This window comes from Drosophila ananassae, chromosome 3L (genome assembly GCF_017639315.1).
Source record: "Drosophila ananassae strain 14024-0371.13 chromosome 3L, ASM1763931v2, whole genome shotgun sequence".
Taxonomy (NCBI): domain Eukaryota; kingdom Metazoa; phylum Arthropoda; class Insecta; order Diptera; family Drosophilidae; genus Drosophila; species Drosophila ananassae.
The window spans coordinates 352,588-373,459 of record NC_057929.1 but is presented as its reverse complement, the minus strand read 5'-3'; the positions used below and the strand labels follow the sequence as shown (position 1 = coordinate 373,459).

Below are 20,872 nucleotides of genomic sequence, written 5' to 3'. Positions count from 1 at the left end.
TGGAGGTTCCAGAGTGCTCCACAGAGAACTAGAGCTCCAGAGCCCCACCAGTTCTCTCAGAACCACAAGCAAGTCGGCATTCGACCGCGCTAATATTAAGACTAACGAGAAGAGAACAACAATAGAAAAAAAAAGTGCAGCTAATTGGAAACAATAGAAAATACGCGTGGCGCACAAATATATCGCACACAGTTACTTTTATGGCGGATCAGCAGAGGAGTCTTCGCCAGCAGAAGCAGTCGCAGGCCTCAACTCCAGCCTCCCTCGCACCCGCCCCCCGCAAATCCATCAACAACAAAATTAGCCAAGTGGAGCAGAGCTAACATCGCTTTTATATAAAAATTTATATATATATTTTCTACGATTTTGTAAGGCCTTTTACGGGCTCCAAGTTAAAGCTCCATTGATTGAAGTGGCAAACAAAGCTGTTAAGATAAGCCAGAAGACCTACCGGCAAACGTAATCAACAAATCCCCCCAAAGTAATACCGCCCGCAAATCAGAAAAAAAAAACTCGACAATATGCGCCTGTTCCCAGTCCGGCTCTCGGCCGCCTCCTCGTCGATGACGAGCCTGGCCAAAATGCTCGATTTCTACTCGGGCTTCAATCCATCGCCTCTGTCGATAAAACAGTTCATGGACTTTGGTAAGTAGCACTCGAATTAATTAGTTTTTCGTTTTTTTGCTATTTAGGTCTTGGTGGAAAATATATCCAATATTATCAGATCTTATCAGTGGACTTAAGTGTAGGAATTTCAACTACAAAGTGTATTACTATATCTTAACTCTTATTATTCTATTCTTTTATGAAAAATGCTATTTTTTAAATAGTAATCCTAAGCTCTCTTAAACCTGATCTCTTTATATGCTAAACTGCGCAAAATTCCCGTTATCTAATACTCAATTTCGTTTCATTGAATTGCCAATTAAGCATTTATATTATTTTGTGTCCGGCAAACTGTTGATTGAGCTGGAAAGCGAGGAAAATTGAAACAGCCAGTCGGACAGAACACATACACTTGCAATATAAACAATTGAAATGCTCAGTTAAGTTCAGCTTAGCTTGGCTTTTCCTCCCAACCACCTCCCAGCCACCCCACCCACTGACAGCAAACTGTTGCAAAAACGGAAGTTATTCTAACTCGACTTGTTTATTGTGCTCATTTTTGAATTCATAAACATGTTTGGCAATGAAATACGAGGATGGGATAGCGTTTTCAGCGCCCACACATCCAATAAAGACGGAAAACGGCACGTGGCCTTCAATGACGTTTCAATGTCAACCCGACCGCCCAACCACCCACTTACCACCCTCTTTTTTTTATCCCCAAATCCAGGCCTTCAACCTGCCTCAATATTAAGGCTAACACGCTAATACCAATCGGCTTCTAGGCCCTAAACAAAGTTGAGTAATGGAAGGTTGTTTATTAAAAAGTCTAATACTTTTAGTTTCAAGTTTTAAGTTTTAGAAAAAAATGTATTTTTTTTTTTAACCACTTGCTGACATAGTTCATATAGCAGTCTCTGTTTGCAGTCGAGTGTAAAAAGTTTCTTAGCCATTTTCTTTGAAAGAATGGCAACTGACGTGAGCAGGAATAAAAGTCAGGCCAAGTGGCCTGGCCTGGTCTGGTCTGGAAGGAGCTCCGGAGGCTGAGAGCTATTATCTTCTATAATTAGAACTAGACAACAGGCTCTACCATCATTATTTCCATCCCCCACTCCCCGTTTAAAAGCTGCCTTTGTTCTTCTATTTTTAAGCAGTCTCCTCCGGTCAATACACACACATGGGTGTATATTTTATGATGTACTGGCATCGGAATTAGTTTACAAGCTTTTATAGGCTACCCCCCCAATTTCCAGAGCCCTCAATCGAAACTGACCAAATAAATAACTAATATTGTGCCTCGGGGTATACTTGAACTTTGATGTCGGGGCTGAGATAAGGTAATATTTTGGATTTTTTTGTTTTTGTCGCCAACTGTACTTCTCCGGTCGACACTTAATTGTGTTTTGGTGGCGTTCGGGGGTCCATAAACTTGAAGTAATTATGTTTATATCTATAGTGTACACTGTATAGGTTGTTATTATTAGTTTTAGGGACATTATCATGCCTCCGATGATTCAGGTCGGCTATCGATTAGCGCTTTCCCAGTTAAGTAAGTTAAGTAAGCTAAGTAACCAGACAAAGTCGATTTAATTTGAAAAAAGGTTCTAAAATTCGCGCCTGATCGACTGAATCATTGTTGTTTGTTTGCTGATAGTTGCCACAGGGCTATCATATTGTTTATATTGAATCCGAGTATCTTTAGGTCAAGTTTTTAAAAACGAATACTTGTTTATCTAGAGGCCCCACATCGACTGGCCCACGCGGATCATGTGCCAATTTTTATTTATTTTTTGTGATGAGAATTTTTTGAAATATACTATAATGGAAAGATACTTATGGATCAGATCACTGTGACCATTTGGGGGCAAAGTCCAGGATGCTGTCACCTCATTCCACCCACAAATTGGAAGCTGAACTTTGGAACCACTTTTTAGGGTAAAAATCAACGGACGTCAGCAGTTGGCCAAAAAAAAAAACAGAAAATGCAAACTGACAGGCAGGAAGAAAAAGAGAGTGAGACTAGACCCCGGCGATAATAAAGACGTAGTCGTTTCACACGCGCCGTATTTTTGTCGCAGGGCGAATGTGAGTCAAATATACATACCCCACTCCCTCTCCCTGTCTCTCTCCCCGGAACAGCTGTGATTCGAAAATATAAATAAATAAAAGGGGGATGGTCATTGTTGGTGGACATGGAGGGGCATGACGTTAGTTGCCCCATTTCTAATGCCGATTGCACTTCATTGCGTGCCAATTTATGTAAATTATTTAATGCGCCATTGGCGACCAAGTGGAACTGATAATGAGGCTTCAATTGAAGTCTAGGATTGAATTCGTGCAGTGATAAGTATTCAATTTAAAGTCTAGACAGATGGGGCCTGTTAGTTTGTAATAGTAACTATTGTAACATAACCTCATAATCTCCACTCCCACTTGATTCTTTTAAGTGGCAGCTATCTAAGCTTAGAGTGCTTTTTATTAATCCGTTTAATGCCTTTTATTTATCGCCGATGAAAGCGAGGGTGACAGTTATCAAATGGCAATGCATCAAAGTCTGCCACCCGAGGACAGACAAACCGATCTAGTCTGGAGCTTTCTTTAATTTTTTTTATTTTTATTTAATTTATTTTTATTTGTGGCTCCAACTACAATCATAACAAGTAAGAGAGAGAGAGGGCGGCTAGCGAGAGAGATAGGCTCCAAAATGGCAAACAAGTAAACAAAAACAAAACATAAAAAGCTTTGTTTTGAGGTCATCCACTAGGGCGGGGGGGGGTAGACGTCTTAGGGGGTGGTGGGCGATAAACTTATTCTCTCCACCTGTGCCTCCTCTCCCTTCCGCTCTCTCTCACTCTCTGTTTCGATCACCTTCTGGCAGGTTCTTCCAATCTTGGAATCTTTGTCTTCAGGTTATCGCCTCTCTTTCCGTGTTTATTTTTTTGCAAAATTTGTTTTCTTGTTTTCTTGTTTTTTTTTTTTATTTTATAACTCGTTTTATTGATTCTGTTTTGTTTTTGAATTCGTTACAATTGACTCATAAATGAGCGGTTCTCCCCTCTAATTTATGCTATATAGCCACGTCTATATACTATATCTTTTGTTATTTGCGTTGTGTCTGGAATTCGAATTAGAACCGTGGCGATATTTCGGACCCCCCTTTTATTAAATGATTATGGTGGCCATTAATTTTTTTTTGCAAAACAATTGCTGGAAAGAGAGGCGTGTCTGGCAGCCGGTCAAGGCCCCATCGATAAGTCAGTTGGTTCGGTCGTTATCACTTAGTACGCTTCAATCGCAAGCTTCATGCTTTTCCTTTTTCTGTTTTTGTTACGAAACTGTTGGTAGTCGACAAACAAACACACAAAAAACTCAAATACCCACACTGAAAATAACAAAACAACAAGACACAGATACAAATACACAGATACAGATACTCAGATACAGATACAATAGCGTATTGCAAAGCTTGTCAGGGGGCAAAGTTTTCTGCGGTTGATTTATTTCACATTTGCTTAAAGAGCTTTGAACTTAGCTTGTTTATGAAGTCCAGACAAATGCCATACACTTAAAAAGATACTTAGTATACATTGAGAGATATGTATTTAGCTCAAGTACTTCTTCGTACTCTTGATAATTAATCCAATTGAATTTATGTGGGTTTTAGAATTGTGTTTATTTTTTTGCTCGACTGTAGACTCCCCATGAGTTTTTCACTCATGAGCTCATGATCGTTGAGTGTTTAAGGGCATTGATAAGCTTCACAAAAAAATAAGTTTTAAATAATCTAAATCAGAATATAAACAAAACAAATATTGCACTTTGACTTCACAGTTTTTGTTATTCATTTTTTCAGGTCAAAATGCCTGCGAAAAGAAATCCTTTATATTCCTGCGAAAAGAGCTACCCGTTCGACTGGCGAACATCATGAAGGAGATCGCCCTCCTCCCTGACAACCTTCTCCACACAAGATCGGTGACCGAGGTGAGTGGCTGGTATGTGAAGAGCTTCGAGGATGTTCTGGAGTACGAGAAAGCAGAACCCACACACGACAATCTTCAAAAGTGAGTTATACAACAAATAATATAATAATATTATTAATTAATGGCTTCTAACTCTGACTAGATTTGTGCAAGATTTGGATCTCATCAGGAATCGTCACAACGATGTGGTGCAAACCATGGCCCAGGGTGTCATCGAGATGAAGGAGAACGAGGGCGGCCAGGTGGATGCACCCACCGAGAGCTCCATCCAGTACTTTCTCGACCGCCTCTACATGTCCCGCATCAGCATCCGAATGCTGATCAACCAGCACAGTATGTGGTGGCGATGGTCCTTAAAAGAGCTCTACTAATTACCTCCTTTTGCAGCCCTACTCTTTGGCGGCAATCCCCATTCGGGTGGTCGTCATATCGGCTGTTTGGATCCCGCCTGCGATCTGTCGGACGTGGTGCGAGATGCCTACGAGAATGCTCGATTCCTGTGCGATCAGTACTACCTGACCAGTCCGGCGCTGGAGATCCAGCAGCACAGCAGCGAGCCAGCGGACAACCTTCCCATCCGCACCGTTTACGTGCCCTCGCATCTATATTACATGCTCTTCGAACTCTTCAAGAACTCAATGCGAGCGGTGGTGGAGCATCATGGCCATGACAATAATGACACGCTGCCGCCGCTGAAGGTGGCCATCTGCAAGGGCAAGGAGGACATCTGCGTGAAGATCTCAGACCAGGGAGGCGGCATTCCCCGCTCCCAGACGGACCAACTATTCAAGTACATGTACAGCACAGCTCCCCAGCCCTCCAAGTCGGATCTGCATACGGTTCCTTTGGCGGGTTATGGCTACGGCCTGCCGATCTCTCGACTCTATGCTCGGTATTTCCACGGAGATATTGTGCTGCTTTCCTGTGAGGGATTCGGAACAGATGCTATCATATACCTGAAGGTAAGGCTTTACTGTCAGTCTTCTGGAAGATTAATCAATTGAATTGCTCCACTTTCAGGCTCTGTCCGATGAGGCCAACGAACTGTTGCCCATTTTCAACAAGACAAGCTCAAAGTTCTATCGCGCCACCGTGCCCACGGGCGACTGGTCCAATCAGGTAAAATACGCTAAAAAGAAGAAGACGAGCGCCGTCAGCCAGTAAACGTGCAAAAATGCCAAAAAAAAAAAATTGAATTCATAAATGAAACGATCCCGCCTGGCTGTGTAAAGAGTTTGCGCCACCCTGCACCAATTCAATCCAATCAAATCCAATCCCAGCAAGCAAGCAAGCAACCCACATCCCGCACCCGCCACCCAGTCAAGTGAAAAGTGTTTATTTATTGTTTATTTGTAATGTTAATGTTAAATACGACTTCAGTTTGTACATGTGCCCCCAACTCCCCCCCAAATCCTGGTATAACTTTCAAGGTGGTCATTTTAACATTTGACATTCCAGAAAACATTATTTTCGCCCAAAATCGGAGCGGGCTTTAAAGTTCTGTTTAATTTTTTGCGGGGAGCGAGTGGCGCAGAGCCCTTGGCTTTAAAATTAAATTTTTTTAGAGTATAATTTCGATACATAAATACATATTTATATACACATATATACACTACAGAAGAAGAAAAAAAAACATACATACTCTAAACGTAAACCGATTCGAGAGATTTACGAAATTAGCGATATAGTGGATTTTATTTAGGCTACAGCCCGAACTGCATGCAATGTCAATATACATTTTATCTCTTTGAGCGCACTATTTAATTTTATTGGTTAAGTGATGAAAGTTTTAAACAAATAAACTGTTAAAATTGTACACACCAAGACACTGTTTTTATTTTACAATTCTCACTACAAGGATACAAGTTACAGGATTATCTTTTGTCACAATAGATTGCTTTTCCACCTTAGTCCATGATCCTTAGTTTGTTTCTTAAATGTGTAAAAACCTCTATCCCGACTAAAATTTCATTTCTGGTAACAATTTGTGATCTGTTTGATTTCTATTTCTTTGCTCTTATTTATTCTCTCAACTGATGATTTCTTTCAGAACTTTTCCAATCGTTGGCGTTATTTATATGGTTATTTAAAGAATTTATAAAACACCGGGTCAGATGCGCTTGCAGTCCTTGGTTTTCCTTTCATTCTCAGGCTAACCATAACTCTTTGATCTTCTAGAGCTCGGATATGAATGCCCGGCAGCTGTCGGCCAGCACTCCGAAACGCTACAGCGACTTTGTCCAGGACGCCTAAAAGGAGGACGCCATCTCAAAACTGCAACTCAGGTTAAGGAAATTCAGGACAGGATTCAGGAACCAAACTGTTGGATAGTCGAATCTCAATGTATATCACTAGCTCTAGGCAAACATTCCCAAAGTGCAACAGCAACAGAAGCAACTCAAATTTGTATTCATGGCAGTAACGTGTAGTTATCTTGTTATTTAAAAAAAAATGAAGAAAATAATTGATAGAAAATGAATAAATCAAATTGTTAATGATAAACAGACAATGGATTATTATCTTTTAGGTACTACATTTTATTTATTACATACACAATAATAATATTCTTCTATATTGCATCGATAACATTAAATATTGTTCATTATGCTTTGATTCTCCTCCATTTTTCGGCTCTATACAGTAATCGATTCATTTCATTATAATATGCAATATAAAATCGACGAAATTCAATAATAAATACAATACAATATATAAACAATAATACACATTAAATAAATCAAATTGCAATTAGATTGGAATACATGCGAAGCGGAGAAACGTTTAAAGGACAACGTTTAATGGATAATCGGAGAGAGACCGGTATTATCCGGGATTTTAGAAAGATTCATTCGAGTTGAAATATGAAAATGGCGTTAGTAGCACCTCTCCTAGCCTCTACTTGCGCAGAGGATCCAGACTCTCCAGGGAGAAGTCATCAAGGTTTAGCTGATTTTGCTGCAAAAAAATAATACAGATTTAGTTTAATTTAATAGTTTAAGGTGTTAAGGACCAACCTTAAAAATAGTGGGTCCATTGTTCATATCAAAAGGATCTGATCCGAAAAGATCCGTGTTTCCATTCAAGCCATTGCCGGTGGTGCCCGGGGTTAGGCGTCTGGGAGCAGCAATCTTTGGCGGCGGGGCCACTATAAGAAGAATTAATATTATTTTATCATTTTTTAATTTTTAATAAAATAAAAAACCTACACAATGGCGGCGTTATGTTCATCTCGTTGGAGAAGCCACTGCTATTGATGCTGCTGTTGTTGCTGTTGATCAGTAAGCTGCTGTTGTTCGTGTTGTTGTTGTTCTGCAACTTGTTGTCGTTGTTGTTGAAGAATAGCTGCTGGCCAAAACTCTTGGCCGGCTCGAAGCCAAACAGATCATTACTGATCGCATTCCGGCCATTGCTAACATTATCCTGAATCTCATCGGCCCGTGGATCAAAATCACTATCCGAATCGGAGTTCAGCAGCAGTTCGTCCATCTTCTGGCTGTTGCTCTTGCTGCCAATGCTGATCTGGCTGGAGAGATTGTTCCTCGGCGGGACTATTGGCAAGAAGGAACTGGGCGACGAGGAGTGGGTGGATGCCGTAGTGGAGTTGGTATCAATAAGCAGCTTGTCATCATCTGGAAGACAGTGATTCACTAAGTTTTTTGATAGAATTGTTAAAATTTTGAAAACCTACCCAACTTTCCATTGCTCAAGGCCTCACTGGCCGGCTCAACACCATTTGGTAGCTCAGTTCTGGGCGCTTCCAGTATGTCCTTGATGCCCAGATTGATGAGCAGGGCATCCAGCTCGGACTTTGGCAATTTGGTGGATACTTCGCGCAATCGCTCCTTGTAGGCATTCACAGTCTGCTGTAGTAGACTGATCTGCTGCTGCGCCTTGTTCAGATTTGTCTTCTCAGTGCTCTCCATGTATTTCCTACAAAAAGGACTTCCATTAGTTTTCAATACTCTAGAGGATAATGGGTATCCCTCACCTGTAGGCCAAGTCAAAGGCCTGACCGATGGTCAGCGTTATGTCGGAGGCTAGTTTGTTGGAAATAAAAACGAAGCACTCGTGGCTCTCCTCCGTTGTGGGACTACCATCTCCATTTCCATTCGAATGACCATTTGATATGGAATCACTACCGTCCTTCGTCTTGACCGTCTTGGCTATGAAACTGAAGAACTTCTTTACACCCTTCTCGTCCGCACAATACGAGATGTTGTACAGCGGAAACTGGTGGAGAATCTTGTGGGTGCGAGGCTCCTGAATGGCCACGCCCTTGATGCTGATGGTGATCTCGAGCTTCTTGAACTTCTCCTGGGTGCCCGTCTCCGCCTTCTTCATTTGCTGGGCAAACTGCAGCTTTCGAATGGCCTCCTTGACCACCTCAATGCCCTTGGGCTGGTCCACACTCAGGTTACCAAAGAACTGAAACAGGAAACCCAATTATTTAGTATTTGGTTAGAATTTTATATAAAGTGTTTTTTGTTTTTAAATAAATTTTTTTTTTCAAGTGCTATGCAAATTGAGGTCGTCACAGGTGGTATCCACTGCTCACCTTGACTAGATAGACCGCGTGGCCGTTGATGAGCTGCTCCGGCGTGTGGAGCCAATTGCGCTTGCCGTTCTTGGTGTCGCTCTTGGCATCGCCGTTGCTGTTGCCGCTGGTGTTGCTATTGTTCGCCCCACCATCGGCCGAGTCCTTGTCCTTGTCCTGCTGCTGCTTGTTGTTGTTCTGCTTGTTCCAGAACTTTAGTTGGGCCATTTTGGCGGCTGTCTTACTGCCTCCAGTACTCCCTCCGCCGTTATTGGCTGGCTGATAAGGCATTGTCGTTGTCGGCGCCGTTTTTGAGCTTTAGTGGGTGTACTGCTGCTGCTGGAAAAGCGACAAAATTGATAAATGAGATGCGAATTGAACTTTGATTTGGCTTTCCTTTTCAATCTTCTTCAATCTCTTGCCCCCCAGACTATAAATATAATGCGCATACGCTATTTGCACGCTGGGCTGCTGCTGTACTGCTAATTAAATCGTTATACAACCACCTGAATCTGAATGTATTCTTTTGGCTAATTGCAAATCGTGTTCAACGAGAGAGAGAGAATGGATGGGGAGGCTGGGATCCATGAAAGCCAATCCCATAGACCCCCATCTGCGTCACCGACAAACCTGTTGCCTCTATCAGCTGTCGTTCCAGTGCACTTGGACTTGGGCTCTTTTTTCTTTTTTTTCCAATTAATTATTAAAGTACAAAGCGTTTCGGAATTCTAAATCAATTCCAGGAAGTTTTTGACGATTATTTATAGCCTTGAGATTATTTTCTCGTGATCGTCTCTTTGTAGTTTTGATTTTATCTCTTTTGAATGATCTCTCGATACGACCTTCATTATAAAAAAAGGAGAATTCAAAGTGATAAGTACTTTTTAAGAAAAAACTATTTTTAATGTAGGAATTTACAGGTCTAGAGAGCAGAAACTAGGCTTTAACAATTGCGAAACGCACTGTATTGCACTGAAATAACGTCATTGTGTGTCCCAGCCGCCCAGACAATAAGCCAACAGTTTCTCAGAAATAAAAGCCACATAAACAATAAAAAATAGAAAAAAAAAAACCTGAAAACCAAAATTAGAACAAAGTCGCTAAAGCCAAGTTGAGATCACATCTGATCAGAGTCACACCTTGGACTGAGATCTTTTGTCAGTTCTCCAAGCCATCCATCCAGTGCAATTCTCACATTTCGTGCCGTCTCATAATTAAGAAAAATCTTGCAAAAAATTAATGAAGCTTTGCCGTTTTTTATGGCTTACATTTTCGTTTGTTTGGCCCGCTTCGCATGTGTGTATTTTTTAAGTTTGATTTATTTTTTTTTGTTTTTGGATTTGGATTTGGCCAAAGGGGGAGGACAGACCGACCGACCGACCGTCCGTTGGCAATCGTTAGGCAATCGTACAAAAGCGAAAGCTAAATTGGCCAAAAACGGCAAGCGACGCTGATGACGACAGCCAAGGCGCAGTCGGGTTATAAAATCAAAAAAAAATTCGAAAAAAATAGCACAACGATAGCTTTCGGATAGCTAAGCTAAAAAAATAATAAAAATAGTTAAATAAGATGAGGGTTGCTCGGTGGGAGAGCACCCTGTTCCAGCGGCAATTGTGCGCAATTACTCAAACAACTGTACACTCATTGTTTCCGAACGACAAACAAAAGATAATGTCGGCGACTAAACCGCAAATATGCATATGTTTATGTGGCCAGTACATGGGACTTATCTACGCACATATAGAGATGTCGCGGAAGTTATTCTCGTTCAGTCATATATACATAGATATAGACCGCCCCCGCAATCCTTCCCCCCACTACAATATCATTTGGAATGCAGACTGCGTGCCAGATCTGGGAATAAATCGCTTTCAATTGATATTAGTAGTCCGGAGCAACTTGACATTATTTTACAATGGTTATCACTTAACTCGGGGGGGTTGGCCTCTATTACTTCCTTGTAGTAGGTTGGTTTCTGAGATTTTAAAGAGATTTCAAAGAAATCTATTTATTCTTGGAGATATTTCTTATAAGAATAGCAAAATAGTACAAAAATATGAATGTAAAATGTTTCAAAATCTCTTTTTTTTCAAGTTTTATATTCATTTTTGAAAAAAAACACTTAGAAAAGTTCTCTATAAGGGATTTCTTTTTAATCTTCTTCTATTTAGATAATCCCTACTCTATTCTTCAGTCTAGACACTCATCGAATAACAATTTATTAAATAAATATTATTGCTTTTGATAACCTTTCCCCCAACTTCCCCAACTTCCTTCAAAAATATGAATGAAAAATGTTTCAATAACTCTTTTTTCAAAAGTTTTTTATTCGTTTTTGAAAATGACACTTTAGAATCTCTTATTTTGAGAATCCCCATTTAGTTCTACATACATAGTCTAAACACTCTTCGAATAACTATTTATTTAATAAATTTTATTGCTTATTGTATGAATGAAAAATGTTTCAAAAAGTCTGTTTCCAAACTTAATATTATTCATTTTTGAAAAACACACTTCATAATCTCAAAATGTCCTATTCTGAGAGTCCCCTCTAAGTTCTACCTAGTCTAGACACTCTCCGAATAAAATTTTAATAAATGAATATTATTCATTTTCATGACCTTTCCCCACATTATTTATTTCTTCAAAAAAAACCCAAAGATTGAAAGATTTTTGAAGAGGAAGCCAAAGTGCCAGCACTGATTACTGTGATTGCCAGAGCCTGAGATTAGACAACGTCGTAAAGCACATTAGATATGTAAATGCGGTGGAAGAATATGCCCGAACATGCTCACTGCCCCCCACCAGGAGGAAAAGGAGGCGGAGGAGCTGGGGCGATGGTAGACAAATGCGAAGGCGGTTTGTACCCCAAATTCAATTGGGCCTGCGCTGTGCACTGACTGTGAAATTATTGTGAGCCATTTTCATTTCAACATTTATGCCCTTTCTGCTGACGGTGTGTTTTATGGTGGGATAGATGGTATGTATGTTGCCATGTGTTTATGAGCATTTTCTTTCTTTCTTGCTGGCCAGACACTTTCATCGGCTGGGGCGGCATTCAACAGGTGTTTGGCCAACACCATTGCACAAGGCTAACAAAAACAAACAAACAAAGCCGAGTTCGACTCTCGACTCTGAGAGCGGGTTTGTTGGTATCTGTTTTATTTTTATTTTTTTTTTTTATATTTTTTTTAACTTTCATAATTAGCAGAAGCTGAGAGGCTGAGAGGGACACGCGGACCTTGCGTGCTGATTTGCTTTTGTGCGTGACTGTTTTTTCTGAGTGTATTGTCTGCCTATGCGTGTGTGTGTGTTAAGTGTGTGTTGCAAGAGGGACATGCGAATAATAAACAACAGCACGGATTTCATTAGGCACACTGGCACACAAATGTTAATTTCAGTGGTTTATTTAATTGCTTTTTACTTTTGCTTTTTTTTTTTTTATTTGCACACGCATACCGTTATAGGCGAAGTCTTGGAGCTCTCGGAGTTACAGCAGGAGTTACAGCAACAGCTCAACAACAACGAAAACAACACGAAAATCACAATTCACCGCTATTCCTGGAGCGCCACGGCGCTAAAGCAAACGAACTAAAGCGGACGCGAGACAGCAGCGAAATGTTGGAGCCCAGCTCCAACTTTTTCAAGTCTTTTCGCTTAATTCACTTGCACTCGCACACACACACACACCCGCGACCCAGAGAGCGAGGGAGCGAGAGAGCTTCGAGAGATCTGTGCGAGAGTGTGTACGTCTACGATGGGGACGAATCACACTCCCCAGTGGGCGGAATAACTAACATATACAAATCTCATACAATGGTAGATAAAGATATAAGTTCTAACTAACTATTTAGACTTGGTTCTTGGAAATAAATGTTTTTTTTAATTTATTCACTATAAATATTTTATTTTTATTTTTATTTAAATATGTACTTTCGTCACCTAGCTCTATCTCTTAAAGACCGGATTTTTATTTGATAAGCAATTGTAAAGATTGCCGTTGTGAGATGATCGGTGAGAGCCAGATAGGCCAAAAGAGAAAGAGAGCCGGAGCTCTGTAATGGTGATTTGTAATTTTAATTTTCCAAAAGCCATTAAACGAATTTCCAGCTAAACAAAGACATTGTCTGGATTCTCTGGCTTTGGCTCTGGCTATGGCTATGGCTGTGAGCCTGCCACCCACTCACTACCTCTGGCTCTCTCTCTCTCTCTTGACCTGCCTTTCGTTAATGACTTTGCAGAAAATGACGTGTAAGACAAACAATCGTTTAAGATTCAAAGCGCGGTTTAAGATTTAAGATTTAGATTTAGATTTAGATTTACATTTAGATTTAGTAGCTGGTAATAGCTCACTTACTTTGCTGCCAGTTAAACAATTTTCGCTAGTTTCACTCGCCGCCTGAAATCTCGCTTTTCTTTACGCTTGCCTTGTCCGCTGATTGAAGAAATTAGTGCAATTGATGCGACGACGGCACAGTTTAGTTTTTCTTTAGATTTTTTTCTTTTTTCTTATTTTTTTTAGTTTTTTAGTTACACGCGACGCAAGGCGAACAAAGCAATAAAAATAACGCTCGGATGCTGGGGGCTAGGTGGGGCTGGGATGGCCGAAAAGGGGGGTTTTTTATCACGCTCTTTCCTTTTCACTCACACACTTAGGCACTATTTTGTGCAAATATTTTAATTTTTATTTAAAAATAAAAAAAACATCCAGCAGCTACATCCAACAACAGCAGCAGCAGCACCAGCATGAAACAATGCGGTCGAATGGAGTATCCTCGGCACCTTCACGGTCCGCTGCTTTAGTGAACGATCAAGAGAGCCCCCAGAGACTGAAACCAAAACACGGCTCAGCCGGAGAGGCTCTGCATTCCAGGGCTGTAAAGTCGGCTCGAGTTGTAATCAGCTTGGCTGCCATTAACTCTCAAAGCCAGTTGCCCAGCCCTGGTCGGCTACAGATGTAAAACTAGTTATGGAACAGGTGACGACCAGGTAAACCACCTGAATACCCTACAGAGAGAAAGAGAGTTACAAAGAATATCCTATAATAAGAGAGAGTGTTTCGTCCTTGTCAGTTTAGGCTTGAAAAAATTTAGTGTTGCCTACTTCTAGGGATAACTTCATCCGCCATCTTCTTATTACAAAAATCTTTCTTTTTTATGTTTAAAAACACTAAAACAGACACCTTCTTTTCTTAAAACTCACACGACCTCCCTTTTTCAGCGCAGGTGACTCACACTGTAGTTTTCTCTTTTGCGGTTGGAGCTGCGGACTCACTCAGCTTGGAATGAGTGCTCAGGTGTGATTGTGATTGTATTTGTGTGTGTGTGCCTGTGTGTGTGGGGTATTTCTGCTTGTTTACCTGTTGCTTTTCAATTGTTTTACAATTTGGCAGAAAAGCGATTTTTGCACAATTGCCAGAACATACGGCACTGTCTCGAGATTCTAATGAAATCGTTTTAGGAAATTAAAATTACACCAACAGGTGGGGAATTTCTCTCTCACACACATGCAGATATAGATGGTTGCCTGTGTTTGTGTGTTTGTAATCTAAGACTGACGTAAAAACAAAGCCTGGCTGAAAGACAACATTATTTTTGTGTTGTTGCTTCATTCGGAGGCAGCAGCTACGATAAATATATTTATTTTTGTGATACGTAATTTCTGGTGCTGTTTGGTGGCTTGAATTGCAATCAAACTGGTTCCTCCAGTCGACCGTATAATGTACCAGGATTTCGATTATTGCTGACAATGTTGTTTGTTGTTGCTGCCTGCTACTTGGTTGGTCTATTGTTTTGTTGCATGCCTTGCATTTTTCCAGTACACATTTTCCTTTACCATTTTGCCACATTTTGACGGTTGCCCAAGCCCCTCCTCCTCCTTCCTCCTTTATAGAGAAAACCGGCTTAAACCGAAGATGTGGTTGTGTGTCTCTTCAAGTACAGGTGAGAGATTATGTGTGTGTGTGTGTCAGAGTTGCAGTTTGGTTGCAGGCACTGTGGAACAGAAATCCGCTTAAAAAATTAAATTGGCGTGAAACCGTAAATACCTTAAATCGTTTCTGGTATTCAAGATTATAGAACCCAGTGCAGTTGAACTTCTCAGTCGAATTCCTCAGTTATCCAAGCACCTATGTACATATAACACTTAATGGCAGCCATTCATATTTCAGCTTTTGTATACTCATTTGTGGACTCCTATTACGTTTTAAAAAATTCTATCAATTGGCACAAACTGATTCAGAAAAAAAAACGAAACCTAATTTGCATTGTATAACTCGAATTTAAACAGGTTTGTTGTAAGAGTGACCTCCAAAATAATGTCCAAGGGATTAAAAACAATAAAGTGTAGAATTTATTGATGAGTCATTGAATCAAGCCCACTGTAGCATCCCCACCCGCTCTCTGACACTCGCTCTGGAGAGCTCTGGGGCTCCTGTCCTGGCCTTTGGATGCTCCGCTCAATGACCGTTTACAGTTAGAGGCCGCTTGCTGGCTGGCTGGCATGTTGCAGTTGCAGTTGCATTCGTTGCAGGCTATTATTGGTCGTTTCTCTCCCGCTGCAACTTTATTACCAAAGGAAAGCCTGTCCCGGCCATTCAATTTCATTGAGAGATTTTTTTCCAAACTCCAGACTCCAGAGGAGCCTCCACAGGGTGACCAGTGTGTGTTGCAGCCAAATGTCTTGTGGGGGCGTTGGAAGCCGCCCCCTTATTTGCAAGTAATAATGGCCTTTAAAAATTCGCAATTGCATTTTGATTGGCATATGGTTGTTTTTGTTTTTATTTTTTTATAATTGTTATCACGACCCAAGGGGCGTTGACTGCGGATGCGGTGAAGAGGAGGGCAGGGCAGGGCTGGGCAAGAGGGTGGCCTGTGGCTTTGTCTTAAATCAAGTTTCGTCGCATGACTTTATCTTTGTGGCGTTTTCATCATCGCAATCGCATATTCGAGTTCAAAGGCCCAATTAACCAAATAAAATGCATGAAACCAGAAAAGTTTTTTATTTTTTTTTCGGTTTATATGGCAAAATGTCATTAAATGGTATTGTAAATATTTGTGTGCAGCGATCAAATGGCAGCCCCGAAGCCAGTTATTCTTGTTGTTTCTTGGTTGCAGGTTGGATTGTTGTTGCTTTTTTCCTCTGGTAGGAACGTGCTGGTATTTTTCAAGCGCAATCACCACCAGCAACAGTATTGGAGCTTGCTTTTTATTTTTTTTATTTTTTTCAGTTTTCTGTCTGAGCTTTTTGAGCCTGGGTGCGACGACAAGTCATCAGCATAATTTACGTGCTGATGCCCGGCCCGGCTCGAGTCACGTTTCCAATTCACGCTCCTTATCACATGTCGTTACAAAAAAAAAAAACCCAAAACACATAAGCGGGAAATGGAAATTTATTAAAAGAAAGCACCCTGTTTAAAGGGGATAAGAAGGGGGGTTTCCTTAAATATCTCTCTATCTTTATGAAGATGATAATACCACCTTCACACAGTACCCACTGTAGATGCAAATGAGCATCGCTTATCTCGTTTAAACTGTTGATCAGCAGCGCTTATCAGCAAGCCCTGAACGCCCCCCAATAAAAAAATAACAGACACATACGCGACATGCACACTTTCGAGTAATTCAATTATTTTGTGGATTATTTTCAATGTGCAACAAAAGCGACAATAAAATAACAACCCAGCAGCTATAAGCCAGTTATCTATGTGTGTATTGCTGTTGTTGCAATTTGTTGTCGTCGATTACATACTGGCACCGACTGGCACTGGCACACAGCAATTATTCTGGTGTTCGCTCCGACGCCGACCATTGATAGAGCCGGGGACTTCCGCTGAAAATTGCTGACGGGGGGCGGGGGTGGGGCTGAAGGTAAATTTCAAGGAAAGTTTGGCGAAAGTTTTTGGGGCTTATCAAGGAAACGGAATGACAAGGGCTTACATATTTACAATAAATAGATAATACGGCTTAAAAAGTGGATTACAATAGCTTCTCCTACTTAAAATACTTGGCTCTGCGATATTAACAGTCTATTTTGTATGCTACAATTTATTTTGTCTAGTTGGTAAATAACTAGAAAACAAGCAGTGTTTTTATGTCTTTTTTGTTAAATTATACTTTATTTGCATTAATATATTGTATTCTCGGCTCTTGGCGGGAAAATTTCAAATAACCAGTGTTGCAAGATTCAAATACATCATTGTTGAGCCTAGATGGCGCTCTATAAATGTGGATGCTGTGGATTCTGTTTCCAGTTCGTTATATATCGATAACTAATTATTTGGAAGATATATGCTCTAAAATATAAATTTCCAAGAAGAAAACAATCCCTTGCTTTGGAAATTGTATTCAATAGATGGATTTTGTAGTTTCTTTCAATGTATCGGCTATATATCGATATGTTATTTTAATATATTTTTTTTTATTCAAAACTTGATCAAAAATAGAAACTGTCTCCCAAAAATCAACTAAAATAAGAATTTATTATAAATCAGATGTGTATTTTTAATAGAACCAATTGGAATGTGTGGAACTTATTCTCTCATTCTCCCAGCTGACTTCTACCACCACTACACTCTCATTTGTATCTGGGGATATATCGATAACTATTTATTTTCCAGATTCTGTTGACAACTAAAAACATTTTCGCAATGGGTTTTTTTTAATAATTTCGCGTGCAAAACGGTGATATTATTGATTTTGTATTGCATTTAATGCATTGGCCACAACAGAGGCAACGAATAGCACGCAAAATAGCAGTCGGAGGTGGTGAAAAAGTTTTGTTTACCTTTTTTCGATATCCGAGAATTCTGCTGCGTTCTGGCCTGCTGGTGTGTGAGTGTGTGCCTTCGGTGGCCCCGTCGTGGGTGTGCGTGTGTGTGTGTGTGTGTGTGCGAGCTGGTGTGCAAAAATGGAAATGCATCTTCTAAATAAATGTGCCACAGCCAGAGATAGTGCATTCTAAAATTGTCGCAAAATCTGCACCACATGGAAAATGTGCCCGATGTTTGTTCCAGCCTTTCGTCTTCTTCTTCTACTACTTCTTCTTCTTCCAGCCAGAAACTCCAAAGTAAGTGTCGCTGTATGAGACCCCCACCTCCCCCTTCTTTTGGGATCCCTTTGAAACAGTCTCACTCCCCAAAAAATATCTGTGGCATATACCCGTATCTCCCCGATTCCACGACATGATAAAGATAACGATTACGAGTGGCCCGATTCGATTTCCTCGCATATTGGTTTTCCAATTAGTTTCTGTTTTGTTGTGTTCTTCTTCTTTGGGCCCTTAACCCACTGGTGACTGGGGTGGTACTTGATAGTTTTTGGTTCTACAAAAGTACGCCTTTTATGATGAAAAATTCCTCTACACAAAGTCAGCTGTTTACCATCCCTCTAAAAGAAAAACACCCCAATTTGAACTAAAATATTTCTACTATCTAAAAAACTCATTAAAAACTAATCAGACAGATACCAAAAAAAAAAAGAGTCTCTATCAGCTCTACCAGCTAGACTATTGATAAGATTCATGAAATATTATTTTTAACCTTTATGTACTTCCCCGCAAAAGTGGTTTCCTTAAACCCCCCAACCGACTGCCCTCTTTCTTAACCCTTCACTGCAATCTATGTCCAGAATCTATTGACATATTTATCGAACTCCTTCCCCGCCTGGCATATCTAACGCTCTTTTGATTTATGCTTCTAATAAAAATTCAATAGACTTGCAATTTGTATCCGGAGCTATCCGGAAAGTTTTTACCGCCCCACGTGGCAGGATACAGTGGGTTAAGGATAAAGGATATTTGTATTTAAAACTTAAGTAGACATTTTCTTGAGACTATTTAGTATTTAATTACAAGTTATAACTTATTTCAGTTACTATGTATGTTTCTTGAAATCTAAATATAATTTTAATATTTTTCCCATCTTGCCCCACTGTTCTCTGCCCCGTTGCACATCAAAAGCCGCCACGGCGAACGCAAAAATATGCGAAGCTTCAGCCGCTTTGGCCTGGGCTGGCCAAGAGTGTTTTATGTGTTACGCGGACAGCTCTCGGCTCTCGGTTGTTGTGGCTGCTCCGCCATACATTACAATGAAGTATGTGCGCCCGAATGGATGGCCGGCACAAAACTGCCATCATCCTGGCCACTCCACCGCCCTGCAAATCTATTCTCTGATCCTAGTCCGATTCTGGCGGCAGGCGACACAGAGACATGGCCGGTGGTGGTAGGCCAAGGGTCACAGACACTCGTCCACTTGGGGTCAGATGGTCGCATGTGGCGCTCTCCCTCTCTTGCCTGCCCCTCTTGACTGAAGGCGGCGTCAACGGCTAATTATGACCCGCACGTTTTTGCGAAAAACAAACACACATGGACACATGGTTTTAGTCACATTTTGGGGGTGTGTGGCATGGTAGGAGGAGGAGACAAAGGGCATGCTACCAGAAGAGCCGGACAAGTGTTTAGGTTACATTTTGAAATGTTTCCGGCGCGCACTTTACGTTCCGTGTCGCCTTCAGCCTTGAGAGTCTATATTTGGCAACGCATGCAGGGCCCCAGAACCCATAACCCCTTCCTGCCCCAAGGATCCTGCCCCTCACTTTCTCCTCCTTTCTTGGCTTGGGCTCTATTCGCTGTTTGTTTGTTGCACTTTTATTGCGTTTTGGTGTGCCGGGGGTCCTCGGCTAAGTAGTCCTTCCAGTCCCTGCCATAAACATGTCGTCTTTCGCTTGATTTAGCGCTGGTTTCTCCCCTCCTTGGTGTTCAGTGGAATGACCGCTCATGGAGTACGGAGTACGCGGCGTATACGTAATGCCAGTCGCCCCTTTTGTGCAACAATGGCACTGTCACTGGGCGCTTCTAATGCTCTCGATCGAGATGGAGTCATAAATCTTGTCGTGCTTATGAACTTTCCATTGAATTTGCATACAATGGGCTTGTCAGCTTGTCCAGCTTGTCAGTTTATTTTTTTCCCCTACTTCCCTGTTAAGAAGAGACTAGAATATTTATTGCTTATCCTTGTACAAATTTTTATAAATTACCAACTTTTTTTTTTGTATTACTTTCCAGGTCAAGTCAATTCCAAAAATGTTCTAATCAGATCACTGAGCAGCGGCAAGCTAAGCAATGAAGTTGATTCCATTAAAGCAGCAGCAGCAGCTAGAGATTCAAAGACAACGACGACTCTGCGAGCGGCCAAGCTCAAGATCGGGGCCATGCAACAGCAACAGCAGAAGCAGCAACTCCAGCAACAGCAACATCAGCCTGCCAGCGGAGTCGGTGGCAGTAATATCATCCTATTGCGAGGAACACGCAACGAAAATGGACAGATTATCATCCAGAACAAACAGGATATACTTAGCCTGCTCAGCGAACAGCAGCAGCAGCAGCAGCAGCAGCAACAACAGCAACATCAGGACAAAAACCACACGTCCACGGCCATTACGCTTAATCAGCTGCCCACAACCACGACTGTGGCACGCAAAACAATTGTCCAAAGTTCGACTGCCGGTAACAGTAGCAGCACTAGCAACAGCAACAGCAGCAGCAACTCCACCATCTCCATTGTGGCCAGCGGCAACAATAAGGAGGCCAGCAGCAACACGATCCTGTTGCAGACTCCCATCAACGCCAGTCAGCTGGAGAGCGTGTTGAAGGCCCAGGAGCGATCTAAGCAGGCCAACGGCACGCAAACGAAGCTGGTGGAGCGGCCTTTTATGCTTAAACACGTGAGAGATTGTCTACTTTACTATGCAAGATT

General features: G+C 41.2%; 3 protein-coding genes across 12 annotated transcripts in view; 2 read left to right on the top strand and 1 right to left on the bottom strand.

Moving 5' to 3' along the window:
• Window positions 1-5: 5 nt before the first annotated feature.
• On the top strand, window positions 6-7,112 carry LOC6495314 (pyruvate dehydrogenase (acetyl-transferring) kinase, mitochondrial). Of its 3 annotated transcripts, XM_014907757.3 has the most exons (7): window positions 6-645; window positions 4,460-4,667; window positions 4,729-4,919; window positions 4,974-5,548; window positions 5,607-5,705; window positions 6,637-6,695; window positions 6,765-7,112. In XM_014907757.3, exons 1-6 carry the CDS (start codon window positions 522-524, stop codon window positions 6,685-6,687), a joined length of 1,248 nt encoding a protein of 415 aa, XP_014763243.1. In that variant the 5' UTR covers window positions 6-521; the 3' UTR covers window positions 6,688-6,695; window positions 6,765-7,112. The 3 variants fall into 3 exon arrangements, with proteins under 3 accessions (XP_014763243.1, XP_001958645.1, XP_044571749.1); XM_001958609.4 differs by lacking the exon at window positions 6,637-6,695; XM_044715814.1 differs by having other exon boundaries at window positions 6,637-7,112.
• Window positions 7,103-13,979, bottom strand: LOC6495353 (PTB domain-containing adapter protein ced-6). Of its 4 annotated transcripts, none has more exons than XM_014907786.3 (7): window positions 13,478-13,979; window positions 9,142-9,459; window positions 8,575-9,011; window positions 8,275-8,516; window positions 7,793-8,215; window positions 7,601-7,731; window positions 7,103-7,541 (listed from the first exon to the last, which is right to left on the bottom strand). In XM_014907786.3, the coding sequence occupies exons 2-7, from the start codon at window positions 9,409-9,411 to the stop codon at window positions 7,482-7,484; spliced, it is 1,563 nt and encodes a 520-aa protein (XP_014763272.1). In that variant the 5' UTR covers window positions 9,412-9,459; window positions 13,478-13,979; the 3' UTR covers window positions 7,103-7,481. The 4 variants fall into 4 exon arrangements, with proteins under 4 accessions (XP_014763272.1, XP_014763273.1, XP_001958644.1 ...); XM_014907787.3 differs by having other exon boundaries at window positions 9,142-9,456; XM_001958608.4 differs by lacking the exon at window positions 13,478-13,979 and adding an exon at window positions 12,580-12,752 and having other exon boundaries at window positions 9,142-9,456.
• Window positions 13,980-17,678: 3,699 nt separating this feature from the next.
• Window positions 17,679-20,872, top strand: part of LOC6495317 — a 41,062-nt gene continuing 37,868 nt past the window's right edge. For 4 of the 5 annotated variants that reach the window (XM_014907759.3, XM_014907762.3, XM_032450061.2 and 1 more), the window contains exons 1-2: window positions 17,679-18,186; window positions 20,182-20,840. In XM_014907759.3, the coding sequence (XP_014763245.1) occupies window positions 18,105-18,186; window positions 20,182-20,840 (741 nt within the window). In that variant the 5' untranslated portion in view covers window positions 17,679-18,104. The remainder of the gene's footprint in view (window positions 18,187-20,181; window positions 20,841-20,872) is intronic. The other variant, XM_032450060.2, reaches the window with a different exon arrangement.